We start from the raw sequence: 27,580 nt of genomic DNA, 5'->3' as shown, positions 1-27,580 counted from the left end.
TGGCGCAGCAGTTTAGCGCCTGCCTTTGGCCCAGGGTGTGATCCTGGAGACCCGGGATCGAATCCCACATCGGGCTCCCGGTGCATGGAGCCTGCTTCTCCCTCTGCCTGTGTCTCTGCCTCTCTCTCATCTCTCTCTGTGTGACTATCATAAATAAATAAAATTAAAAAAAAAAAAAAAAAAAAAAAAAAAAAAAAAAAAAAAAAAAAAAAAAAAAAAAAAAGAAATCCTTACTTATGTTATCTTACGGTGTACAGCTCTTTATAAGTGGTTTTGGTAAAACCACATTTCATCAATTCTAAGACACGGGGTGTATCTTAAAATTGATGAGTCATATTGTAAAGCACAACATTTTTCCTTGAGGTAAATGAAATGTTGGTAAGTTTTAATGATTGACATGTTGGATTAGGTGAAGAGGGTATTTTTTCTTAAAAATGTTCTCTTAACAGTTTGATTTCTGAGATAATTCTTATTGGTAGGAGGGGGTCTTTATGTTTTAGAGTTTCCTGTCTAAATCTGGAGAACTGGGTAGAGACATCTACTTAGGAAAAAATGTATTTTACATTACATGACATTGATTTAAAAAATATTTTGATACTTCAGATTAACTTGCTTTTAAAATATGTTTATTTTTAGGTGGAAGATGAAACTGTTTTACATAACATTCCGTATATGGGGGATGAAGTTTTAGATCAGGATGGGACTTTCATTGAAGAACTAATAAAAAATTATGATGGAAAAGTACATGGGGATAGAGGTGAGCCCTGTGTTTATTCTCTTCAAAAAAGGGGCCAAAGAATTGAAAGATATTTTGAATTTTTTAAGCATACGTACTAAAAACACATTTTTAAAATATTAAAAGTAAGTTTATTGCTGGAGTGGCCAGGGCCTGTTTTCAATCCTAAACATTTTAATGTTTTCTCTATTTTTAAATTGAAGAATCTTTTTTGATACTTAAAAGATGCGCAGTTGGTTATCACATAAATTATAGTGCCAGTAACATGTAAATGGAGTTGTTTGAGTGTATGTAGATTTTAAGATTCCTTCATAGTAAAATTAGGATCAGGGCTCTGCTTATGTGATACATGTGCTACAGAAGGCCCTGTGCTCAGAAATATGTCCCACTTTGCTGCTGCAGGACCTGCACTTCTGTCTCTGTGGTCACAGCTGCTGTGCTTCACGTCCAGGAGACCCGTCAGAGTGTCTGGCAGGAGGGGAGCATGTGTAACATCATCATCACTGTCCCTTTCTTGGGGAGATGAGGGTCTTCACATGCATTGTTGGGAGGAGGCTGAGGCCACAATTTCTAGAGTATATGGGAATAGCAGCGGGTATTTGGGGGAAGGTGTGAGCAAAGAGAAAATGACAGGTGTTGAAGAGAAATTCCTCCTAAGTTTGCCTCTGGCCGGTCTTGAAAATGATCCTCCTGCCTCATTTTAACTACAGTGTTCTAGTGTTAATTAATAGGCCCTGGCTCTTCTTCCAGATTAGAAAAGGCATACATAAAGTTTTATCATTACTACTTTCCTCTGTGTGTTTCTGATATTTGACTTGATGAATTTCAGAATGTGGGTTTATAAATGATGAAATTTTTGTGGAGTTGGTGAATGCTCTTGGTCAATACAATGATGATGATGATGATGATGATGGAGATGATCCTGATGAAAGAGAAGAAAAACAGAAAGATCTAGAGGAGAACAGAGATGGTATGTCTGTTTATCAGGTTTGTGTGTAGCCTTGACAGCATTTTTCAAAAACAAAAAATCACAAACTGTTATTAATTCCTTCTTTCTCTTTTTCTTTTTTTTTTTCTGAAATATCCTATCAATATGTAATAGAATCAAACTGTAACATATCCTGTATTCGGGCATCTTTATTTCCTTTGGCTAACGAAAGAACGTTACTCTGTTTTTGGGATTTTGCTGGGTAATCATCATAATCATCGTTATGACATAACATATTGATCATTGACTACTTATAGGCAGTGAGTCTGCCAGTCACTTTATGTGCTGCACCAGCTCATTTACGCTCGTAATGCCCCACAGTGTATGGCTGTTGTCATCATCTCTCTCTTATGGTTGAAGTGATGGGCTCAGTGCAGTTAAGTAACTTATTTAATATTATACTACTGGGAAGAAACAGCCCAGAACATTCTGACGGTAGCTCCTCCAACTGACCGGAGAGCCCAGGCTTTTAACCCCTATGCTAGTGATGGCTTATCAGAAAGCTAGAGGACCCCAGACCAGGGCCCATAGTTGGAGACAGGCAGAGCTCATTGTTAAATAGCATAGAAAAATGCGGGGGAAAACTGCAATCTGAGAGAAGCACAATGTTGATGTAACAGGCAGTGATCACGTGTTCCTTTCCTTCATTTTACACTGAAGAAACAGACCCCCGTGGGTAGTGGCCAGGCAAGGTCACAGACCCAGTCAGTGGCCCAGCCGGGATTAGAACCTGGGTCTCTTGCCTTCCGGTGCACCAAAAACTCTGTAATTGATTTTGAGTTTTTTTTTGTTTGGCTACCCACACTCCGTGGATACATGTAACATAGTCAGAAGTAAGTGAAACATGGAGATGATAGTTTCTTAGGAAATCCACTTTGTTAGATGTGGTTGCATGGAGAAGGAAGGTTTGAAAACTTGTTTGCTTTCATCTTTTTTCCCTTTCATATTTCCCCATTTAGATAAAGAAAGCCGCCCACCTCGGAAATTTCCTTCTGATAAAATTTTTGAAGCCATTTCCTCAATGTTTCCAGATAAGGGCACAGCAGAAGAACTAAAGGAAAAGTAAGAGTTGTTCTTTTGAGGCAATCTTGCCTTGTATGGTATGTTAGCTCAGCATTGCGGTTGATGAGAAACGGAACTAATTTAGCTGGTGAGCCCCTGGGCTTCCTTGGTTGACAGCACCACAGGGTTCTCGAAGCTGTGTGTGTGGGCTCTGCTGCAGGACACTTACTGTAGGGAGAGCAAGCACACAACTTCATTGACCGTAGTACGCGGAGAGGAGAATTTGTCTGGACACTTGTAGAAACGTTAGTGTCATTGAAATTTATTTTAATTCATATGGTGACACTTTCCATGATCTGAATCCTTTCTGTGAACTTGTCTCTTGATACGCCATATGCATAATTTTAATTGGCTCTTCATCTCCATCAAGATCGTTGAAGGTTAGACCTTTACTAGTGTGTTGTGGGCAAGGCGAACATCACAAATAATACATGGCACCTTTGAGAAACTGTATTTTCAGAGAAGCAGGTTTTGCTACAGCTTCACTTGCGTTTTTCTTGGTCAATGTCAGGTATAAAGAGCTCACCGAGCAGCAGCTCCCAGGTGCGCTTCCTCCTGAATGTACCCCGAACATCGATGGACCAAATGCTAAATCTGTTCAGAGGGAGCAAAGCTTGCATTCATTTCATACGCTTTTCTGTAGGCGATGTTTTAAATATGACTGCTTCCTACATCGTAAGTGCAGTTATTGTACGTTTTCTTTTTCTATCTTTGTTGTGGAATTATGTCTTAAAGCAACTTGGAGAGTACTGTCATTTGTTATAACTAGGAATTTATCATTTAATCTGGCAGTTATGATTGAAAAGTATGTTAGTGTCAGAGTATTGTTCTTACGTACTTTGTTGCCTGAGGGTTGCTGTGAAGTTCTTCTACATGTATTTAATTTGGACCGCCTGTCGCCCGCTAATTTGGAATACAGGTCAGTGGTTTTTCCATAAATGCTAACCAAGCAGTTGTTTTGTAATAAAGCTATTACTGTGAACTCGCTGATAGCCTAGAGCAACACTGCGACATTGATGAACAAATTTTGTTGACTAAGAAATCGGCTGAAAAGATGCTTATATATGTTCTTGTCTATTTAGTATTCTTTTTTTTTGGGGGGGGGCGTCCTCTGAGAAAGTTACTTTAAAAAAAATCTGTATTTGGGGGCGTCTGGGTGGCTCAGTCGGTTACGCGTCTGGCTTTTGATGTTTGGCTCAGGTCATGGTCTCAGGGTCCTGGGATCGAGCCCACATCTGGCTGTGCACTCAGCGGAGAGTCTGCTGGAGAGTCTCTCCCTCTGTCTGTGACCCATTCGCCCCCCTTGCCCTCCCTCCCTGTGCGCACGCACTCTCACTTTGGCTCTCTCAAAAAAAAAATCTGCATTTGAATATAGGGAAAGCATAAAATGTTGTAAATGAAATTTAAGTCTGTCACATAACAATGTTACTTTGCTTTTCTGACATTGCTGGGGAATGAGATTTCTTAGGTTTCTTAGGACATTTTTTCCAGGTAATAGGAATTTTTTAAGTACAGTTTAAAAAGCACCCAACTTTTTTTGAGGTGCTTGTTTTGAAAACATATTTGATATCTCTTTGGTTTCCTAAGCAGAGTTTACTTTAATGAAGGTTAGCTTTTTCCAGAATACATTTTAGTGCAACCATCTATGGCCAGGTCACACCTTCAGGGGCTTTTGACCTATGTAAAGTTGGCTCCGCTATACTGAGTGGCCCTTAGCAGTGCTTTGCCCTTTTGAGTTCCTATGGCTGGCTTTTACAGAATTTTCTCCCTCATTATCCAGTGGTACCTCTTAATATTCATTAGCCTGCCCAAGCAGATAACGTCTTGTGAGTTTTGCACTATCACCTTATGTTTGCTGTATCTCATACTTTGTTATGTGATATGTATCATGACCTGGAAATGGTTTAAGAGAGAGAGAGTGTGTGTAGTATTAGTGGTGTAGTTACCTTCAATTAGAAAAATTTCAAGTAGATTTTTAGAATTATTATATTTCCCATGTCCTTGCTATGTGGTTAAACCTAGTACCTTCCTAGTCTTGATGACTTGGTAGTTTTAATAATCTCTGGTATGCCAGGCATTGGACAAATACGAAGTGTCAGTATTATCTTCATACAGCCCTTGAAATAGTTGCCTTGAATTGCATTTAATTTGCCTTTACACACAGTCATTTTATAAACTATGTTCAATTTTTATTAAAAATAATATAAACTGCATTCAGTTACCACTATCACAAAAAAGTTGGGTGTTCGAACCTCTGCTTGAAGTCGTGAAATGTTTCCTCCAATTTGACGATAGATGTAGCATTTCTTGTACCTTTCTTTACAGACAAATCAAAGGAAGTAGGATACTACTTTTGAACATTTATTACAAGAGTTACTTCATTCTGTTCTTCAGATTTGAGTATTTATCTCCTTATTCAGGCTGGGGAGATAGAAGATAGATAATTAGTTCACTTTAGTGAAGTTTGCTTCTGTGGAATGGCAGACTGTTCATTTGGAGCACTCGGGAGCAGTGGGGTCTCTTCATAATTTAGCCTTAATGATTCCACAGTATTCATTGCATTGCATTATCCTTGACAAAATATCCCACAACGTAGGTTTTTCCTCAGTAAAATGAGTCAGTAAATACATTCTTAAACATATGTTAAATGCAGCATTTTGTGCTTTAATTTTGGTTTTGTCTATGTCAGAGGAGAATAATACAGTAGGTCATAAGCTGTTGGTTGTGGGGATTAAATTTAGTACTCTGTGTAAAATACTTAAAACAGTATCTGGCTTGTTTTTAGTTAACACTGTTTAAACAATAACAACAACAAAAAACAAAAACACTGTTTAAACAGAACATCATTCACATGATACACGTTTCAGAAATGTATTAAAAGGTGTCCAGTGCCCTGTCCCTGCCACTTCTGCCCCCATCCTTAAACCACTAATGTCAGTTCCTCTGTGTTTCTATAGTTTTTTTTTCTAGCAAAATGCAAAGATAGTCTTCTTTTTCTGACTATCCTGTTAAAAAGGTGCCATGCTATTCAGGCTTTTCCCTGTTTTGACTTAATCTAGGGTAGGTATTATTCCTCTCCGGAGAGCTGCGTTGTCTTCCACTGTAGGAGGTGGGAGGACTTACTGAACTGATTGCTGAGGGGCAGTCAGCATTGGGATGGTTTTGTGCCTCTTGCTGTAATAGCACTACAGTGAATGACCATGACCATGGCTGTACCTGTATATCACTTCCCACGAGTGCAGGTTAACCCAGGCCCCTGTGTTTGGATAGGCTTCATTCTTTTGCATCTAATTTTGGGTGACTGGAGTTTTATTCTTACAGAATTTTGGATCCACTCCTCCTCCCCACCTCCAAGGCTACCAAGCTGTTTCCATACCACTTACCAAAAAATTCCCCTTTCACTGCGACGCCATGCCGTCTTCATCACCCATCACCATGTGTGCTTGGGTCTTTTTTCTTTGCATTTGTTCCTTGGGTCTTTCTGTCTAGGAGGCTTTATTCATTGATCTCCTGGCCATTCTTGCTTGTTTTTTCATGTAAATTTTAGAATCTTTAGTTGATCTAATTAAAAAAAAGTTCAGGTAGTATGTTTATTGGAACCTCATTCAATTTATTAATTACCTAAGGGGAAACTGACACTTTAAAATGAGGATTAAGGGGGCACTTCAGTTAAGTGCTTAAATGTAGCCATATGACCAAGTTTCATTTTGTGTCATTTAATAACCTCAAATTTTCTTCTTGTAGCTCTTGTGTGTTCTTTCTTAAGATGATCTGTAGCTATTAATAGGTTGTTGCTGGCTTTTTCTCATTAAATTTTATATATTTTATACCTTGATACCATACTCAGTTGTCTTTGTTTTATGATAGTTTCTCAGTGGATTCTTACTTGAGTTTTCCAGCTATGTAAGTAAACTATATACACAGTTACTGATATGTTCTGCTTCCAGTCATTAGGACTTTATCTTCTTGTCTCATCACATTGGCTTGCATCTTCAGTACAGCGTTAAATAATATTGGTACTAGTAGATTTTCTATTGCTTCTGGATCACTTTTGGGAATTATCGGTTTCACCCAGGTTTTGAAATTTATTTGTATAAAGTTGATCTAAGTGTTCTAATGATTCTTTTCTTGCTCAAATGTTTTTTTCTCTCGTTTTTCTTGATAAGCTTAAGTGGTTTTTATATTTTATTTTTAAAATCTGTTTATGTGTATTTTTCTGAGCTTACTGTATTAGTTTTACTATTTTTCTCTTTATGAATGTGATTTTTGCATTGTTCTCATTCTTCCCTCTGTTTTTTGGATATATGTGGTTAACACGTGGTGAATTGTCTCTAGAGGACTGTTCCAACCTCTTAGGTTCTGATATTTGGTATTATTTTTAAGGAATGTTTTGTGTTTTTAACTCATTGTTTGAGAGAATTTGTTAAACTTATAGGTGAAAGAGCCTTTTTGGATGTTATATATTTTTATTATTCCTGTGTGATAATTAGTTACTTAAGTGTTAGGACTGTCTACCATTTTTATCTGTAAGGAATATGTTTTGATAGTAGGGGTTTGGCAGTTCATCTGAGCCAGCAGCTCAGTATATGATCTTGGATCTTTTCTGTTAGTGGGACTTGTGTATTCTAATGAACCTTGAAGGATAAATGGTTTTGGTTTGGGAATGAATCCCACTTTGTATTCCAAATAACTTTCAGACCATGATCATTTTGTAAATTGGAATCAGGCTGTTCTGCAAATTTGGAATCGTGTAATTTCTTTATAAAAAGCCTCAGCCTAAAATTGGCTGCTTGGTATGTCTTTTGACACTTGTTAGAGGAACCAGGGGTCAGCTCCTCAGTTGACTGTGGGTGGGTATGGAGAAGTAACATCTTTCTGATCCAAGGAGGGAAGGAAGGCAGGCTGGGAAATTAAAGTTGGGAAATTTTATGTGCTTAAATAGGATAAAAAAATAGAGCCTTAGAATAAATGTTTTGCTAGATTTTCTGTCACCTGTATGGCCTACAGAAGAATCCATTTTAAGCATAAAACCCAACTCTGTCATTTCTGATATTATATAAAAAGTCTGTTTATCCTTTTTGGAATGTGTATTAATGCGTATTGTAGAGTTCTTAACATTATAATGGTTAGAATTTCAGAAACAGTATTCCAAAGTTTGTAGTTGATGGTTGACTTTTTTAGTATTTCAGATGTGTAATGATTAAAATTCGATATACTGAATTCATGTTTACCATGTAATTAGAGGGACTTACCTCCCTCAATCTCAGTTTTTCTTGTCTGTAAAATGGGGATGAGGGTTAACACCTAATCAATCCCTGGGGGATTTTGTGGAGATTAAATGAGGTAATCCATAAGCCTCTTAGTGTGTGCTTTGAACACAGGAGGTTTACTGTTAGCTGCAGCAACTGCCTGTTATTACTACTCTGTGCTCTGAATATTGACACTTTCTCTAAGGTACTTAGCATTAGAAGTCTGAAATGTGTGATATACACAAGAATTTATGTGATTCCAGGTATAAGTATATTCAGTAAGAAGGTTTTTTTTTTTTTTTTAAAGATTTGTTTATTTGAGAGAGAGAATGAGGGATGCACATTTGTGGGGAGAGGGGCAGGGGAGAGAATTCTCAAGCAGGCTTCCTGCTAAACTCAATCCCACATCCCTGAGATCATGACCAGAGCCAAAACCAAGAGTCGGACACTCAACCAACTGAGCCACCCAGGCGCCCTTCAGTAAGAATTATTATTAATACCACCCCCCCCCCTTTTTTTTTTAAAGATTTTACTTATTTATTCACGGGAGAGACACAGGCGGAGGGAGAAGCAGGCTCCATGCAGGGAGCCTGACATGGGACTCGATCCCGGGTCTCCAGGATCACGCCCTGGGCCGAAGGCGGCGCTAAACCGCTGGGCCACTGGGGCTGCCCTTAATACCAATTTCTAATCTGAGCAAACAGGATCAGTACTTTGAGCAGAAGTTAATGTATAAAACTGACACTTTGTATTGATCTGTGTTCATTAATTTTGTCATTTATTACATGACAATGAATGAGCTGAAGTATTTAAGAGAAGTGTTGCATTACAGAGAGGGGAGGTGGCTCTTCCTCCTTGGGACAAGCCTTGGCACACCTGCTGCCAGCTAACTACCTACACAAATGATTCTGTTTAGTCCTGTTTCCTATTTTGTAAAGTCACCACTGGAACTAGGTGATTGCTGAGGTTTGTTCTCTGTAATTTTCTGGTTCCCCAGTTCTGTGCTTGAGGCATCATTATTTTGGTGAAACATTAAAAGATTCTGGGGGTCTACTTGATATTTTTAGCCATTTATGCCAGTTTGCTCACAGGGATGGGGAATGGCTGGAACTGTGTATTATAACAGGGTTTTTTTTTACCTTTGCTTGAAAACCTTTTAGATAAGATTTTTCATCAAGATTTTATATGTTGCTTTTTGAAATTAAAATAGAACAAAACAAAACCTATCAACATTCCATGTTCTTTTTGTAAAAATTTTTTAAAAAGCACCTTGCTTAAATTTTCTTAATAATAATTTTCTTGATCAGATAATATAATTTTCCCCTCATTAAGCTTAAAAATATTTTCGTAGCTTATTTGAAGTATTAGTATTTCATGGTGAAAATATTAAGCATTCTGAAAATCTCAAATAGTCAAGACATTTCTCGAAGAGGGAATTCTTCATATACCTGGTTTTCTTAAATAATTGAAGTTTGAAATTCTGCTGAGAAAGTCTAGTAATGCAAATAGTTCTCTTTCTTGAGCTAAATGCAATGTGAAATTAAGAATAGTACTTTAAAAAATTTTTGCCTGGGATCCCTGGGTGGCGCAGCGGTTTGGCGCCTGCCTTTGGCCCAGGGCGCGATCCTGGAGACCCAGGATCGAATCCCACATCAGGCTCCCGGTGCATGGAGCCTGCTTCTCCCTCTGCCTGTGTCTCTGCCTCTCTCTCTCTCTCTCTGTGACTATCATAAATAAATAAAAATTAAAAAAAAAAAAATATAAATCTTTAAAAAAAAAAAAAAAATTTTTGCCTTTGGTGATCATCAAAGTATCTTTGATTATTATTAGTGTGTTTAATTCTTCCTTTAGAGCCAGAACTTGGCTTGTTGAGTGTTCTGTTACTTTGTTACTTTGCTCTTCTGTATCTCCCAGCTCAGGACCAGCAAGGGGCTACTGTCCTCACTTGTGTTTGTGTGTGTATAGATACATATGTGCCTTTGTATTATTCACTGAATCAGGTGAAATCCAGAACGTCAGCCTATAAATAGGGGAACATACACACTAAAAATGAATTTTGCCAAATTGATATCACTTAGTTTGTGCTGCTAACTGGCTGAGAACGAACTTGTTTTTTGGATTGATGGAATTCCTTGCTGCTGATGTGACCATAACCTTTTCCGCGCTCAGACTTTGTATTTTAGAGGTCCTCACGTGTTCAGAAACGTAATCCATTGTGAAATTAGTCGTGGCATCAGTCTCTCATTCCAGGGAAATCTAATACATACTTGAAACAAAATTTGAACCTTGAATTTCTACTTCAGAGACATAGTTTTGTCTTTTTTTCCCTTATTTCCCTCATCAGTCTGTATTTCTCATTTAAGTTACAGACTTTTTTTTTTTTTTTAAGATTTTTTGGGGGGCTGGGGGAGAGAGAGCATAGCATGTGCTTGAGTTGGAGGAGGGGCAGAGGCAGGGGGAGAGAATCTCAAATAGACTCTGCACTGAGCACGGAGCCCAAGACTCACCAGATCAGGACCTGAGCTGAAATCACAAGTTAGGTGCTTAACCGACTGAACCACCCGGGTGTTGCTGCAGAGGTTTTTAAAATGGTTTTGTGAATATGTCACCTGTTTTTATCTAAATTAAGATATATTTTCATCTTGTGTAATTCTGAGCAGGGCATTTCTAGTATTTGCCTTGGTAGCTGGAAGCAGACTTTCTCGAGGGTTTCTGCAAGTTCTCACCTCTGTGCATTCACACTTGGTTCACCCGTGTACTAGAATTTGAATCTTTTTGTTATCACATTATTTGGGGATTTTAAGTTTCAGAGACTTTTCTTTCTAGAACCTGTTTTATGTGACCACGTGTTTCCTAGAGAAGGGTAGTGACTGCAAGCTCTCACTAGATTCTTGAATTTTGTCTGATCTGGAGAAATGGAATTTCAGTAGTCTGAGGCTGTCCTCTTTATTTATTTAAAAGTTTATTTATTTAGTCTCCACACCATGAACTCATGACCCTGAGTTCAAGAGCTGCATGCTCTTCCAACTGAGTCAGCCAGATGCGCCCTTGTCCTCTTTATTTTCACAGATTTATTTTAGAGAGACTGTGCAAGTGGAGGTGGAGAGGGAGAGGGAGACGGAGAGAAGTAGACTCCCCGCTGAGCGTGGAGCCTGACGCCGGACTCCATCCCATGACCCTGAGATCATGACCTGAGCCAAAATCAAGAGTCAGCTGCTTAGACTGAGCTGCCCAGGCGCACCCTGTCCTCTTTACTTTTAAAAACTAGTTTTTTGGGATCCCTGGGTGGTGCAGCGGTTTGGCGCCTGCCTTTGGCCCAGGGCGCGATCCTGGAGACCCGGGATCGAATCCCACATCAGGCTCCTGGTGCATGGAGCCTGCTTCTCCCTCTGCCTATGTCTCTGCTTCTCTCTCTTTCTCTCTCTCTATCATAAATAAATAAAAATTAAAAAAAAATAAAATAAAAACTAGTTTTTAACAAGTGCTGTCCTTTATTTCTCCATTTTGACAAGCTGATTACTAACCTTTCTTTAGAAATCAAGAAACTGTAGATATCCGAATTCTTTTGGTAAAAATAGGAAATCTGATTTCCTTGTAGAGGGTATATATCAGTTGTTTCTATGGATATATTAAAGACTAAATAAATGTTTAAAGAGATTTCTTTTAATGTTCGTAATGAGAGTTTAGAGTTACGTGCATCAGTTATGCTTGTAAGGAGAAAAGTGGGCAATGACTAATTATTCCAGAGTTTACTGTTTCCTCCCTGGTTAGGGGCTGGTGGAGAGGGAGTGGCGGTGTTCCACTGAGTCTAGGGAGAACATGGAGATGATTCAGTGAGAGCTTTGAAGGAAGGTTCTGTTATGGAAACAATATATTGGCAAGTTTCTAATGTATTAATTGGCTTTTTCCACTGAAACTGTGGAGATGAAAAAGTAAATATAATTATACATGGATGTTTTCTGTTTATTTTGCAGCATTTCATGCAACACCCAATACTTACAAGCGGAAGAACACAGAAACCGCTCTAGACAACAAACCTTGTGGACCACAGTGTTACCAGCACTTGGTAAGCTCGGGTGCTGCGTGATCCAGAGGGCATTTGAGGAGTTTTGTGGTGAACTGTGGCGAGGTCCATGAAGGCAGCGTTGGCACTGTTGCTCCTGTGCCTCGGCCATACTCTAGGCAGAGATCCTCACCCGGGCGGTCTCCTTCCTAGCTGCTGTGTACTGCACATTGCAGGCCTCCATTAATCCCGTATCCTTTGTCTGTCTGTGTTAGTCTGTTCCGCAACCTTTCAGGGCCTTGAGGATCAAGGACTCTTACACCTGCCACCAAGTCTGTGAGAGTGAGCAGCACAGGTAGTCACTCAGGCCCCAGAAGCTCGGTAATTGTAGGCAGTACTTCCTGAGCCTTCCTCAGAGCCTGGCCGCTCTCGAGATCTAGACCTATGGTAGTTTGAGTCAGCTAGTAGGTCCCACAGATTTTTTTTTTTTTTAAATGATGGAGAAAAGGTAAGGGTTTAGGAGAATAGGAGGTAGAAAAGTTGTTTTTTACAGGTACTATCTTATTTTTACCCTTTCCCCTCTTTGAACCAAGCCACTCCTACCTAGGAACTAAACGGGTATATATTGCCTGTTGGATTTTGGACAGAAGATTCATTGAATGGCACCTGCAGAAGGTATCCTATTTTTAAGCAATTTGGTTTCTGTAGAATGAAGTGTAAAACTGTTGGCTGCTCTCAAACTTCTCCCTTCTCCTGCCACTGAACCTGGAATTCTTGAGCACTATTTTATAATACTCTCTACAAGGCAGAATTTTATTTGGCTCGTCTAAGAGGTTTCTGTGGTCTCTCTATAATCCACGATCTTGCTGTTGTTCATACTCTGTAAGACTGGATTATCGGATGTGCTGATGCAGAATGTCCTGCTCACAGCCTCCCTCTGCAAGCTCCTTTCACGACTTCTGGGGGCTGTGCATCCGTCACGGGGCAAAAATTGGATGTTTGAATAAACAGTAAGACAGGAAGCGACAAGTCTGGCATGCTTCTATGTTCTGTATTCTTCTTGTGTACTTTCAATATTATCAGAGAGAGGTATCTTAAGAAAACCTAAAATAGGAAAGTCTGACTCTGGATGCACATTAGCTATGAATCTTCTCATGAAAGTTCATGTTTAAAGAGGCTTACATATTTTTAAGTATTTTATTACATTTTAACTTGTAATCAGTTAGTGTTGCCCACAAGTTCACATGGAGTCATCTTGCGTGATGTCATACTCCTGTAGCGCAGAGAATCTACACTGACCTTTCTGAAAGTTCCAAACTGTCAAAAGCAGATAGAAAACCAAGAGCATCGAGATAGGCAAACGATGGTTTGTAAAAGTGGATAATGTGATAAATTTATTGACTAACTTGCTTTATGCAGTCCTTTTTTTCTCATGCAGCAAAATGAGTCTAAGAACTTGACTTTGATATCTCCATTTTTCACTTTGTAGGAGGGAGCAAAGGAGTTTGCGGCTGCCCTCACTGCCGAGCGCATCAAGACCCCGCCCAAGCGGCCCGGCGGCCGCAGGAGAGGCCGGCTTCCCAACAATAGCAGCCGGCCCAGCACCCCCACCATTAATGTGCTGGAGTCCAAGGACACGGACAGTGACAGGGAAGCGGGGACTGAGACGGGCGGGGAGAACAACGATAAGGAGGAGGAGGAGAAGAAGGACGAGACCTCCAGCTCCTCGGGTGAGATCCGCCGCGGGTGCAGGAGGGATCGGAACTCGGCTCCCTGGGTTAGTGCTCGCTGTGAGGAGAGGGCCGAAGCCAGAGAACTCCCTCGGGGGTGTGGAGCTGCCTTCTGCCCTCACCCCGACCCCGCACTCCGACCCCAACCCCAGCCTGGCCTGTGCAGACCGCCTGCCCGGCTACTGGAAGGTCAGCGATGCGGTGTGTCGTCCTTCTCCGTCTCTCTGAGACAGGGCATCGTTCTGGTCAATTCTGTGGCTGTGCTGGGGGTGGTTTTGGTTAGAAGAGCCCGTGGGAACTCCCGACCAGTGTTTTGCTGCTGGGGTTTTCCATGTCCATTCAACCCACAACTCGCATCCTGAGTAGCAACGGGAGATACTCCTCAGCTTTCATTTTGATTTAAAATTTCTGTATTAAGTAAGCTTTACACCCAGCGTGAGGCTTGAATTCAGGACCCCGAGATCCAGGGTCACGTGCTGCCCTGACGAGCCCCCCGCCTGTGAGCCAGCCAGGCGCCCCCTCAGCATCTTAGAAGGTTGTGTCAAAGGGAACCAGCCCTGAGCTCCACGGGAGACTTGCAGATGGTTCCTGGCTGAGTTTATTCTCAGCACAAGTCGCTTCCTGCTCTTTTCTTCAGCACAGCCCTGAGGTTTACTTATTGACTCTAGTCGTCCTTTCTTGACCAGTGCTTCACTTTGGTTTTCCAGAAGCAAATTCTCGGTGTCAAACGCCAATAAAGATGAAGCCAAACATTGAGCCTCCCGAGAACGTGGAGTGGAGCGGCGCTGAGGCCTCCATGTTCCGGGTGCTCATCGGTACCTACTATGACAATTTCTGTGCCATTGCCAGGCTCATCGGGACCAAGACTTGTCGGCAGGTGAGCATGTCTGACACCGCAGTTTGAGAGCTTGAGATGGGGGATGAGCAGTCACTGTCCAAACAGACCGTTCTCGGTTCCTCTTGTGCTCCTGCTCATGTCCCGAAAAAGAAGTCAATTGGTGGTGTTTTCCACTGGGAGGGACCTGAATGAAAACGATTCTAACGACTATGGATATGTCGGGGTGAGTCTGCAGCCCAGTAGGGTCAGGTCAGCCTCGGGCGCCTACTGAGAGTGGCCCAGCCCCTGGTAGCACCCCCACCCCTGGCAGCACGGAGAGGCCAGAGAAGCTTCCAGCAGGGGCGGGTCTGGGGCGCTTTGCCGGAGCTGCCAGTGCTCACAGCCCTGTGACCACACCTCTTGTTAGGTGTATGAGTTCCGTGTCAAAGAATCGAGTATCATTGCTCCAGCCCCGGCCGAGGACGTGGACACCCCCCCAAGGAAGAAGAAGAGGAAACACCGGTAAGGCTGGGTGGGTGGCTTCTGCTGTGGGTTGGATGCCAGAGTCATGTGGCCGCACACGCTCGCTCGCCAGTCTGTTCCTCTGCCTGCAGTGGCCTGGGGTGCGGGGAGTCGGGACAGCGACGCTCACCGCGCTGCCCTTCAGTTCAGGGAACCTCTGCACTGGCTGCTGACCACAGGCCCCACCTGCACGAACCGAACCCGTGCCCTGCGTGCGGTGTTGAGGGTGATGGGAGCACCAAGCTGCTTGGAGTCCCAGGAGCCTGAATTTTCTTCATGCGAGTCACTTCTTTTTTTTTTTTTTTTTAAGATTTATTTATTCACGAGAGACAGAGAGAGGCAGACACAGGCAGAGGGAGAAGGAGGCTCCTTGCAGGGAGTCTGATGTGGGACTCGATCCCGGGACTCCAGGATCAGGCCCTGAGCCAAAGGGAGATGCTCAACCACTGGGCCACCCGGGCGTCTGTTCTTGACAGATGCCCCGCTGACGCCCCTGGAAGCGGGGGCGCTGAGGGAGGAGGGAGCGCGGCCGCTTGGGTTTGTGTGAGGAGCTGCCCACCACACCGCCTGCCCCCCCACACCCGCGACTAGGGGTGCAGGACTGCACTCCGCAGCTGTGCACCCGCTCATGTCCCCTTTCTTTCGGGAGGTGGCTAATTTAGAACCGGAAGAACTTAGCTGTGGTAGGTCCAGCTGAGTTTCTTGGTTGAATTTTGATCATACAGCTCTGTCAGTGGTTAAAGATGCCTGAATTAGAGAAACGGTACTATTTCAGGCTCCTCCCATCCCCAGGAGCCCAGGTTGGGGTGAGTCCTCCTCGTGGTCATAGCTGAGCCTCCAACACGGGGCCACTTAACATGGGTTTTCTGATACCGCAAATGTATTTTCTCAGGATTTTCTCAACAGTTTCTTCTCTCTGGCTTGCTTTATTGTAAGAACACAGTATAGAATACGTAGGACGTAGAAAATCCGTCCTAACCAGTCATCAGTAGGGCTTATGGGCCACAGGCTAGCAGTAGGTAAGTTCTGGGGAGTCAAAAGTTACTTGCAGATTTTGGGTGGCGGGAGGGGTCTGTGGCCCTAACCCGGCGGCCGGGGGCCGGCTGTCCTTGGATCCAAAGTGCGGTTATGTTCAGGGCACGCATTGACTTGCGCAGGCAGCTTCTGTTGGGTTTGTGCCGTGACCCGACTCCTTAGCCTCACAAGGATGGCTTCTGTTTTGTGTCTTGCAGGTTGTGGGCGGCACACTGCAGAAAGATACAGCTGAAAAAGGGTTAGCATCCTCCGTTCATAATTAACTTAAAAATGCCTGCTCATTTGTTTGAGAATAGTAACTGGATTAGCGTTTGGGATGTTCTGATGTAATTGACTTCAGTACCCGAAGCCCATTTAGAGGGAGGCTGTCTGCGGAGTAACTTCCGGGTGGGTGGCGCGGGGTGGCCAGTCAGTTACGGAAGTGTTTGGGGGCCGGGGTGACAGTGCTCTGGCCTTGGCCGGCACTTGGGGGTGGGAGGTGGCGTCTCCAGTCACTCGGAACAAACAGTGTGGAGGACGTGCCGCAGCCCGCAGGTGGCGGGGAAGGCCGGATTCGCGGGCGTCGTGTTCCCTCGCCTCTGGATTGACCCGCGCTGCTCTCCTTCCGCAGACGGCTCCTCTAACCACGTTTACAACTATCAACCCTGTGACCATCCACGGCAGCCTTGTGACAGTTCGTGCCCTTGTGTGATAGCACAAAATTTTTGTGAGAAGTTTTGTCAATGTAGCTCAGAGTGTAAGTATTTCGTTTTGATGACTTGTGTGAGTTCCTGTTTTATTTATTTATTTATTTATTTTTGAGTTCCTGTTTTAAATTGCTGACCAAAAGCCTGTGGAAGCCAAAACAAGGCCATGGCAGCTCTTGCTTTGTTGTATCCTTTTTAGGAAACGCATTTACCCCACAGGGATTTATGGGGCCCCATTAAGGGGTTGTGTGCTAGGGGCCTGCGCGGGTCTGTGGGCAGGTTAGAACTGGATCATGGAAGTTAAGTCATAGTAGAGTTGGCACAGAACGTGGAGGGCATCTGGAGGTGGCCCCCAGGTCCTCTGGCCCCCAGAAAGCGTCAGCGCAGTGGGGCGTGAGCATAGTGCCATGAGCGGGTACTGAGGGCACAGCTGCGTGGATACCGAGGAAGCGTCTAGAGCTCTGCGCCCTTGGGATGGTCGAGAGCCGTGACTGTTACGTAGTCCAAACCAAACCCTGCCTTCACACCTGTCGTTTAAACCAGAGGGCTTTCAGGACACGTGCTGCCTAACAGATCCGGATGGAGAGCTCGGGGGTGACCGGGTACACCTCCTGTGCCTTCAGTTTCCTCCTTGGTCCGAGGCTGGAGGGGAGCAGGGGGGCTGGGGTGACCCAGTGTCGAGGCTCGCAGGGCTCAGGGCTGCACAGGGCTGTGCGCGGTGGGATCCACGAGGTTCCCGCCTGAGGACCACCCTGTCCCTGAAGGTCAAAACCGCTTTCCTGGGTGCCGCTGCAAAGCGCAGTGCAACACGAAGCAGTGCCCGTGCTACCTGGCCGTGCGCGAGTGCGACCCCGACCTGTGCCTCACGTGCGGCGCCGCCGACCACTGGGACAGCAAGAACGTGTCCTGCAAGAACTGCAGCATCCAGCGCGGCTCCAAGAAGGTACGCACCGCCCCACTGGCTGGGGGCGGGGCAGGGGGCATGCCCTTAGGCATTCGTCCCTTCTCCGCCGTGAGGCGAGGCGCAGGACATTGTGACACGCAGCCCTGGATGCATCAGACCCGGGTGGGGGAGTTTTCTAGTTCACAGAAGTCAGTCACATCAGAACAGACACCCCCCCCCCCCCGCCTTATCACCACACAATATTCAAGGTGCCTCTTTCATGCAGAGAGAAAGATGAGTATCTCCTACGGGACCCTCTAGTTCCTGCGAACTTTGTTCCCGTTTCTTTAATGATCTTGAACACAGTGCAGCGGGGGTTCTGGAACCGGCGCCTGCGAGCTGCAGGCAGGTGCTCGTAACCGTAGCTCCTGGGAAGTTTCTTACTGAGCAGAAGAGACTGCCGGCACCTGCTGGGGAAGTCCCCTACCTTATTTTAGGGTGGACCCAGGGCTGCTGCTTCGGTTGATAAACGTCAGCCGTCAGAGCAACGATCAGGGAATATATGGCAGGCCCCGTCCTAAGTGCGCGCGTGTCAGCTTACTAGTCCTGGTACCTCTGGGAGTTAGGAATAACCACAAAACTCCTTTTAGGTAAAGAAAGGAGCAGTAGCTCCGATCCAGGTGTTGTGGCCCCCGGACCCCCTGCTGCTGACGGCCAGGACCTGTGCTGCCCATGAGTGTGGGGGTGTGCGTGGGGGACACCGGAAATATGGGTGATGTGCGCATCTTAGGTTCTTGAGGAGCCCTTGGATGTGACTGGGGTCACACTGCGGCCCATAGTGCCCTTCCACCAGTAGTTCTGTTCGTGGCAGCATCTTTGTTTTTGCTGTGATGGTCTCAGGGGCTCGGTGGTTTTAAGAGTCCAGATCTTTTTTTTTTTTTTTTTAAAGATTTTGTTTATTCATGAGAGACACAGAGAGGCAGAGATACAGGCAGAGGGAGAAGCAGGCTCCCCATGGGACTCGATCCCAGGACCCTGGGATCAGACCTGAGCTGAAGGCAGATGCTTAACCACGGAGCCCCCCGGGCGTCCCTAGGTTGTTAGTCATCCCATCACAGTGATGTGCGGTACAGTCCCCAGGGCACACCTGCTCAGTCCTAAGACTCATTCCTCCCCCACCCCCACACTTGTCAGGTCCTCTTAGTTTGTTCAGAAACTGTTCGCGTTGACGCCTTTTATGGGCGTCTTGTAGAACTCCTGAGACAGAAAATAGCATACTTTAACCACTTGGGTCTCATTTGCTCCACAGTATGACCAGAGATCGCTTTATTTACAAAAGAAACCACTGTTGTCCCATACCTGGGACGCCGGGCCCTGGTGCAGCGCGCTCGGAGCTTTCCTGCTGGCGGCAGCGGGTTGTGTGACTTTGGGACCTGGCTGAGGACAGCTCTGGGCTGTCACGTAGCTAACTCTCCGTCTTTGCTCTCCTTCGGTGATGCGATTGTGTGTGTTTCCTTCTCTAGCACTTGCTGCTGGCACCGTCTGACGTGGCAGGCTGGGGGATTTTCATCAAAGACCCTGTGCAGAAAAATGAATTCATCTCGGAGTACTGTGGAGAGGTAAGGCAGGGGGACCCAGCCCCGGGCGGCGCCGCACGTACGAACCACATGGGTTCGGGGGTGTCGTGTGTAGTAACTTCCTTTGTTTTGGATTGATTTCATTGGACCAGTCTACTGGGTCTGATGAGAAGTGAATTAATTTAAAAAATGCCTTTTCAGCTTGGACTTAACTCCTGCTGGTAGGTGTGGCTCGCTTGGTAAATGAGCGCTTCAGTCGTGGCCACAAGAGTTGTGCTGTGGAGTGTGCCCTGCTCAGTCCACAGCCTGATGGATAAGGATCTAGAGACGACGGTGTCCTTCATCCTGTGGCTTTCAGTCGTAGAGTTAGGGAACGGCCATCGGGCTGGCTTCATTTTGGAATTAAGCCACCCAGTTTGTCTCTTCTCTTCAGTAGAGACTTGTTAATAATCACTTTCTGCCAGCACGATTCCTTTCTCTGTGAGAATGAAGTCCTTAAAAGACCCTGGTCCTGTGACACCAGCATGTGGGCCGAATGGGGGAGCAACACCAGCCGTAGGGACCATTCGTTGGGGTTCCTCATGGGGGTCTGAGGTTGTCCTGATCACCTGATCCAGGTCTTGTCCTCTGCCTATCTTTTTAGATTATTTCTCAAGATGAAGCAGACAGAAGAGGGAAAGTCTACGATAAATACATGTGCAGCTTTCTCTTCAACTTGAACAATGGTACGTTTGACTTGGGGGCCCCCGGGACGCATCGAGGAGCCCCTTCTCCTTATGAGCTCCTGGGATCCCTGACTCCCTGGCACAGTTTGTTGGCAAGCCAGCCAGGCTGGGGCCACTCCAGACGGCTGCCCTGAGCTTGCCTGAGCTTGCGGCTGTGCTGCTGCTGCCTCCCTGCTGTGTCCCCTGCCTCCTTAGTGCTCCGTCTGACCTGGGGAGGGAGGGGCTCGAGCCCCCAGATGTGCAGCTTCTCTGGGGCTCCCCTGCCTGTTGTCAGAGGCCTGGGGGGAATAGGAAGCTGGTTTCTAGATGATGATCTCAGGTTGGTGAGGCCGCAGTAGGTGTTGCTGCTGGGGGTGGGGATTCACTCCCAACATCAGGTTAACTTGGGGCAGGGACAGTCGCGTGAGGTCTCTGTGAACATGTTCCACAGAGAGTGCAATGAAAAAGGTATTTTAAATGTGAGATGCTTATTCTTGAAGTTAAGAATGCACACCCTGTGCTTTATAAAGGCAAGCCCTGAAGAAACTAGGGCTGGGGTGTCTCCAGAATTGTCAGAACTTTGTGTTTACAGACCTAGGACTGAACCTATTCACTGGACTATACTTACTTTTTCTTCTTTTTAGATTTTGTGGTGGATGCAACCCGCAAGGGTAACAAAATTCGTTTTGCAAATCACTCAGTAAATCCAAACTGCTATGCAAAAGGTAGGTGCCGATGGAGTCCGAATCCCCAACAGAACTGCTTGCAGACCAGGGAGGGGGGACTGGAGCAGCCTGGGACTGACGTGGACTTTGTGCGTGAGTCAGGTCTTCCCCGTGGCCTGTCTTCATCCAACTCACTGATACTGTGTCTCTCTCTCCAGTTATGATGGTTAACGGCGATCACAGGATAGGGATTTTTGCTAAGAGAGCCATCCAGACCGGTGAAGAGCTGTTTTTTGATTACAGGTTGGTAACAGCATATTTCTGTGTGACCTGAGGGCTTCATCTTCCTGGACTCTGGGCTGTGGACAAAGGCTGTTTTCTTACTCTTTGTCAGATCTCTTTTTAGAGGAACTTATTTTTGGTTGTCGGGGCGTGGCTGGGTAGTTAGGCTACACAAGTAATGGGTATATTTGAGATACAGGCGTACCTCAGATACTGTGGGTTTGGGTCCCGACCACTGCGGTAAAGGAACTGTAATCTTTCTGCTGGCGGATGGACTTGGTGCTGCCGTGCAGTTTGCCACATTAGTGGCTCTTCCAGCACGAGCGGTTCCCTGCAGCCGGCGATGCAGCTCGGTGCACGGTACCCCCCGGAGAGCCGCCTTCAGAACAGTGTGTCCTCGGGCCCGGCCGGGTCCACCAGCTAAGCCGCTGTCGTGTTCCCAGTCCTCGGTTGTAGTTTCAACCGTCTTGACAGCGTGTCCACCAGGAGGAGGCCAACTTGGGAAACCACTTTCTTGGCTGGTCCCTGAGAAGCACCTGCTCGTCTGTTCACGTTTGGTGCTGAGCTCGCTCGCGGCCGTTCAGTCCCTCTCTGGGCTCCACTCCTCGTCCTGTTGTCTCGCTGTTTCTTTGTTGCTCCATTTGGAGAACACAGGCACAGCCGACTTAGCATCATCGCTAAGGACGCTGAGATTTTCAGGATGGTCACCGAGTACCAGCTTCAGCCTCGTCACCAGCTGCACTAGCCCCTCACGAGAGGGTCAGCCGGGCACTGACCTTTCCTCTCCGGCTGAAAGTCCTAGCTGATAGCTTCTTTGGTAGAAGCTGTTTCGTCTACACTGAAAATGTGTTGTTTGGTGCAGCACCCTCATCGGTTATCTTAGCTAGGTCTTCTGGAAAACCTGCTGCTTCATGTTGCACTTCTGTGTCGTGGAGGTGGCTGCTTCCCTTAAACCTCCCGAACCAGCCTCCCAGCCTCAGACTTTCCTTCCGCAGCCTCCTCCCCTCTCAGCCGTCCTAGATCTGAAGGGAGTCGGCCTTGCTCTGGATTAGGCTTTGGCCTAAAGGAACTGTGCCTGCTGTGCTCTCCTGTGGGAACCACTGCCGCTTTCCCTTTAAATCAGAAACTAGAAATGATGAAGCTCTGGGCCTTGCTGCTGGTGTGCAGAGACACGGGGGCCTGGGTGGCTCAGCCGGTTAAACGTCAGACCGTTCATTTTGGCTCAGGTCATGATCTCAGGGTCGTGAGATGGAGCCCCACATCCGGCTCTGTACACAGTGGGATCCTGCTTGAGAGTCTCTCGTCTCTCTCCCTCTGCCCCTCCCCTCCTCACTCTCTCAAATAAATCGGTCACAGGTCTGTTTTTCACTTGAACACATAGAGGCCCCTGTACGGTTATTAACCGGCCTTACTTCAATATTGTTGTCTCAGGGACGAGAGGGGGACAGATGGGGGAACAGCCGGTCGGTGCAGCAGTCAGGGCACATGACCTCTGTCCATCCGATCTGTCTTCTCAGGAGGGTGCAGTTCGTGGCGCCCCAAAACAATTACAGTAGTAACATCCAAGATCACCTAATATAAAGTCTGAAATTCTGTAAGAATGAAGGACCACAGTGACAGGCATGAAGTGAGCAAATGCCGTTGGAAATGGCACTGGCAGGTGTGCTCGATGCAGGGTTGCCACAAACCTTCAGTGCTTAAAAAGTATTTATTTGCAAAATGCAATAAACTGAGGCGTGCCTGTACGCCACAGGGACGTGGAGGGCCCCATTCTTCACCCCTCTGGGAGGAGCTGGGGGCCGCCGCGTGCACGGTCCTGCTGGGCCGCCTGCAGGTGCATTTTCAAGTCCGTGTGATCACGCTGTATTCACATAGGGTGTGCGGCATGCTTTTACTAGAGGTTGTTTCTAACCCTGGTGTATTTAGAGACTCCTTACTATTAGCCAAAGTACTTACTACATTGTTCGTATTTAGTATTAACGGTTAAGGCACGGTTGGCGCATTATCCTTCCTGGTCACCGCCTGGGTCCTTGTGGGGGAAGTCGCGCCAGCTGTCTGGGTGGCAGTGTGGTCCAGCTCTTTGAGGTTGACAGCATATATTTAAATTGCAACAGAGGACGTTTCAGCTGCATAAAATCCCATGTCTGAGTATTTGTCCCATTTAGAAGCTTCGCTTTTGAGCAGAGTTGTCTGGAACAAGCCATGTGTTGTAGCCCTATTCTTGGGGATGTGCTGCAGGGGTGAGGGCGAGCTGGATACCATACATGACGGGAGCCCAGGACACCCCCCTTCATGTGTGCACAGCAGCCGAGGCTCCCTTGGGGGCACCTTGGGCCTCCTGTTTGCCAGGTTCCGGTTCTTCACTTGGAGGCTGGGGCTGCTTTCCTGGCCCGACGTACGGTCTCCTGCCCTCCCACCGTGATGCATGCCCGCCCCCCTTCCGAGCCTTCTCGGGCAGGCCGGGGAGAAAGCGCGGGAGGGGCTGTGCTGACAGGTGTGGGCACGTCTCCCCTGCGGTAGAAGTAGTGCCACCGCCGTAGGCAGCGCCCACGGCCGGGCCTGTCCGCACGCGGGCCTTCGTAGATGTTTTAACACACACGCTGAGCGGAGCGGCTTGGTTGTGTGGGTCTCCCCCTGTGCTGGATGCTCACTCATTCCTTTTTCCTGCTGTTTCAGATACAGCCAGGCTGATGCCCTGAAGTACGTGGGCATCGAAAGAGAGATGGAAATCCCTTGACGTCTGCTACCTCTTCCTCCCCCTCCTCCTTTCTGGAACAGCTGCCTTAGCTTCAGGAACCTCGAGTACTGTGGGCAATTTAGAAAAATAAAATGCAGTTTGAAATTCTGAATTTGCAAAGTACTGTAAGAATAATTTATAGTAATGAGTTTAAAAATCCACTTTTTATTGCCTTCTCACCAGCTGCAAAGTGTTTTGTACCAGTGAATTTTTGCAATAATGCAGTATGGTACATTTTTCAACTTTGAATAAAGAATACTTGAACTTCCCCCTGTTGTTGGGTCATCAATGGTACAGATCTGTCCGCGGATTGATTTTAGAAAAGGGATGCGTCTCTAATGGGAGAACACGCTCACATTCAGCTCCCGGGATGCTTGGTCATTCTGTGAAGCTTAAATAGAATATATAATTACATAATCTGTGTATGCTACGTAACACGTGCCTATTTATAATTGACAATTTGTCTAATCGTAACTTCAGTATTGCCTATTAGTGAAAGATTCCCGCAAGCGACCGAGGCTGGCATCCTGAGGCCGCGGCGGGCGGGTCCCCTGGCACCGGAGCCTCTGAGCTGCCTTCTCTGTGTATAAAGTAACGGCAGGCCCAGCTGGCTACGGCGCGGAACCCCAGGGGAGGTTAGACACGCAGTCAGAAGCTCCTCACTACCAAGGTGCTGGGTGTGACCAAGCTAGTTTTCTTTTTTGAAGTAAAGATTAAGTGGGGTTGGGAGGGGGAGCGTGAAGGCCATGGGGTGCTGGCTCCTAGACTGACCGCTGTCATCCGTCTGTGGGGTACAGCTGCCTTTTCTGGAGTACCGGCTCCAGGTGTGATTTACATGATGTGAGAATATTTAATGTGAAACTAATTAAAAACCTACCTTTCTGGGGCACCTGGGTGGCTCATTCCACTAAGCATCTGCCTTTGGCTCAGATCATGATCTCAGGGTCCTGGGATTGAGCCCTGTGTCGGTCCCCCACAGGGAGCCTGCTTCTCCCTCTCCCAGCCCTGCCCCTCCCCCTGCTTGTGGTGTCAAGTAAATAAAATCTTTAAAAGCAAACCCACCCACCTTTCTTTCCAGTTCTGCAAACACTGATAAGCCTCTCTGGTCCAGGCTGCATCAGCCGTAGCGACGCCAGTCGGAAAAGTTATTTGCCACTTTGCTTTTTTTGCAACGAACAGCCCTGGCGTCAGCTGCCAATCTCGTTTGTGCTGCTCGTGTTCTGGGCCACGTCTGGTTTGGAAGGACTCAGTGATGTTTGTCCAGGAGACGGCGCCATAAGCTCAGTTGGCTGCTGCTGCTTCCCGAAGGGCAGCCACGGTGCTCGCCCTCAGAGGTGCATCCCCCACTTGGCACTCAGGTGAGCGGAGCCCATTCCTTCATGATCACCCAGTCGATGAGCGGCCCCGGTAGGACATCGGGACAAGGAGCTGCTTCCAGCCACAGTGTTTGTCCTGGTGGGAGCGCCCAGCCCTCCCCGCGTGTGAACAGCTGGGTGGGGCGTGGTCCTCGAGCCCAGGGGAGGTCTGCTCAAGACCCCCACAGACCCAGATGCATCAGAGAGCAGGGATTCTGAGCAGCACACACAAGCTTTCTGTACTTGGATTTGAAACATGCCTCGTGGGTCCTGTTGGCCGACGTCGTGAGCACAGGTTCTCTGAGCAGAAATACTGGACGGGCGCCCGGTCACGTGACAAAGGGCATCTTTGATCTGGTCGGGTTCAGGCTTTATAATGGGGCAAGGGTGGGGCACAGAGTTTGACCTATGAGGTGTTTAAACACCCAATTAAAGCCAAGATGTGGGGGAAAAAACTAAGTTCAAAAAGTGGGTGCTCTCCCCACCCCCAGAGCTCCCCACTGGGAGGTGAAAGCGTGTGAGCCTCGTGCTTCCTTCCCCACTAGGGGAAACCCAGGAAGAGGACAGATGTGGGGAGCCGAGTGCTGCATCAAGATGCACAGATGTTCCAGGCACCGTTTCCCAGTTCGGGGCTCCCTCTAAGCCTTGCCTCCCTTGCCTCCCCTGGTCCTGAGGAACCACGGGCAGAGGACATCCGGGCCCAGACCAACACCGCGCAGGCCCCCGTGAGAGCCCCGCCAGAGAACATTCTGCTTGTCAGTTACTCCCAGTCGGTACTTAGTCTCTGAGGAAAATGCAAACTACAATCCATCTAGAAGCTGCTTAACTATTTTCCAATATTGTCCTGGTTTATCCAACCTCCAGCCTTCACCGTGTCCGTCGCGAGGCAAAGTCCTGGCTTCCACGTCCACCCGGGTGCTCCACAGCTGCCCTCCTCCCCGCCAGCGCCACTCCCGTGAGTGAATATCGTGTCATTTCAGCTTGCACCTAAGTCATGAAGACAAGTTCCTAGTGTGAACATTTTTTCTTTTTTTAAAGATTTTATTTATTCATGAGAGAGAGAGGGGCAGAGACCAGGCAGAGGGAGAGGGAGAAGCAGGCTCCACACAGGGAGCCCGACGTGGGGCTCGATCCCGGGTCTCCAGGATCAGGCCCTGGGCTGAGGGCGGCGCTAAACCGCTGAGCCACCTCGATAAGGCGGTTTACAAAAAAGTCCACGTGCACCTGTGAGGATGGGGCCGTTTGGTCCGCCGCTGGACAGGTGCGTGGACTGGCGAGCGGAGGCTCTGGTCATCAGATCCAGCCGCCCAGACAGCCAAGGGATGGGGATTGCTAAAGTGAGCTTCATCCAAGGGGGATTCAATTCAGAGACGGGTCAGCCTGTTTGATTTTTCACCCGGGTGTGGTGAAATCTGAATTTCTTGCAAAGGAAAATTAGGGACCAGCGTGCAGGGGGACGGGCCATCTTAAAAAGCCCTGGCGATGGAAACATTTAAAACTGCATCCCGGGGGCTCAGCGGTTTAGTGCTGCCTTCAGCCCAGGGCATGACCCTGGAGCCCCAGGATCGAGTCCCGCGTTGGGCTCCCTGCATGGAGCCTGCTCTTCCCTCTGCCTGGGTCTCTGCCTCTGTCTCAAATAAATTTAAAAAAATAAAAATAAAACTGCAGCCCCCCCCCCCCCCCCGCGTTCTCGAATGTTCTCTCCAAGGCACTGAGGGCTCCAGAGCGCAGGATAGGCTGGTTGCTCACAGGCTGCTGACTGCAGCCTCACCTTCCAGCTCCTACCCATTCCCTTGGATCACGAGCCCCACAGCCTGGATGCTGGTGGTGTTCCTTGGGCACAAGCCCCAGGAGGTCTCCCCAGAGGTGGCGGCTTGAAGGCGACAGCTGCAGTTCTCTGTTCCTGGGAGGGGTGGGAGCCGGTGGGGGTGGGGGTGGAAGCAGCCCCGAGCGCTCCCCCTCCCCAGGACCCACTCACCTTGGCTCCGCGGCATCCGCAGCCAGTCTGGCCCCAGGAGGGGAGGGCCGTGGTGGGGACCCCAGGCACCTCCCAACCTGGGGTCTCTGCCGGTCTCTCCGGTGCGTGCTGAGAATCTTGCGGCGACTGGAAAAGAGGCGCTAGACACGGGAAGCTGGGAGCGGACCTTCAGCCTCCAGGTGTCAGCGGTCCTAATAGGTGCTGAGTGGAGTCGGGCACCGGGAGGCTCATCACTGGGGGGGCGTGGGGCAGGGGACGCCCGTCACCCTGGGGCCCCAACAGGCTCCGCCCCACCCCTCCCCGTGGCCCCCGCAGGCCGCTGCGGTCCCCACGAAGCCTCCCCCGCTGTGCGAGCCTCCAACCTGGGGTCCCGGCAGGGCCAGCACCTGCCCTCCTCGGGGCCGACCCTGCGGGCCCCCAGGGGCGAGAGGCCGCAGCGACCCCAGCGAGTGTGGCCAGGAGCCTACCGGTTGCAGCCTTTCTGACCACAGCAAGACACCGGATTGTAAATCTGCACCATCATTGTATATCTTTTATTTACATGTAGAAATTAGTAAAACTTAAAACCAAA

The 27,580-nt window shown here is 47.3% G+C and overlaps 1 protein-coding gene across 13 annotated transcripts in view; it reads left to right on the top strand.

The window, feature by feature from the left end:
• The window catches only part of EZH2 (enhancer of zeste 2 polycomb repressive complex 2 subunit), a 66,067-nt gene extending 42,123 nt beyond the window's left edge, over positions 1-23,944 (top strand). For 10 of the 13 annotated variants that reach the window (XM_072777600.1, XM_072777594.1, XM_072777596.1 and 7 more), the window contains 16 exons: positions 637-757; positions 1,566-1,706; positions 2,684-2,786; positions 3,298-3,476; positions 12,010-12,101; positions 13,528-13,768; positions 14,476-14,645; positions 15,013-15,107; positions 16,340-16,380; positions 16,753-16,878; positions 17,593-17,771; positions 19,235-19,330; positions 19,932-20,013; positions 20,637-20,717; positions 20,876-20,960; positions 23,616-23,944. In XM_072777600.1, coding sequence (XP_072633701.1) covers positions 637-757; positions 1,566-1,706; positions 2,684-2,786; positions 3,298-3,476; positions 12,010-12,101; positions 13,528-13,768; positions 14,476-14,645; positions 15,013-15,107; positions 16,340-16,380; positions 16,753-16,878; positions 17,593-17,771; positions 19,235-19,330; positions 19,932-20,013; positions 20,637-20,717; positions 20,876-20,960; positions 23,616-23,676 — 1,893 coding nt within the window. In that variant the 3' untranslated portion in view covers positions 23,677-23,944. The remainder of the gene's footprint in view (positions 1-636; positions 758-1,565; positions 1,707-2,683; positions 2,787-3,297; positions 3,477-12,009; positions 12,102-13,527; positions 13,769-14,475; positions 14,646-15,012; positions 15,108-16,339; positions 16,381-16,752; positions 16,879-17,592; positions 17,772-19,234; positions 19,331-19,931; positions 20,014-20,636; positions 20,718-20,875; positions 20,961-23,615) is intronic. The other 3 variants (XM_072777602.1, XM_072777597.1, XM_072777593.1) reach the window with 1 other exon arrangement.
• Positions 23,945-27,580: the final 3,636 nt, after the last annotated feature.

Source organism: Canis lupus, chromosome 15 (genome assembly GCF_048164855.1).
Source record: "Canis lupus baileyi chromosome 15, mCanLup2.hap1, whole genome shotgun sequence".
Classification (NCBI taxonomy): domain Eukaryota; kingdom Metazoa; phylum Chordata; class Mammalia; order Carnivora; family Canidae; genus Canis; species Canis lupus.
Note: the sequence above shows the minus strand (reverse complement) of the source record. Positions and strands in the feature narration are given on the sequence as shown.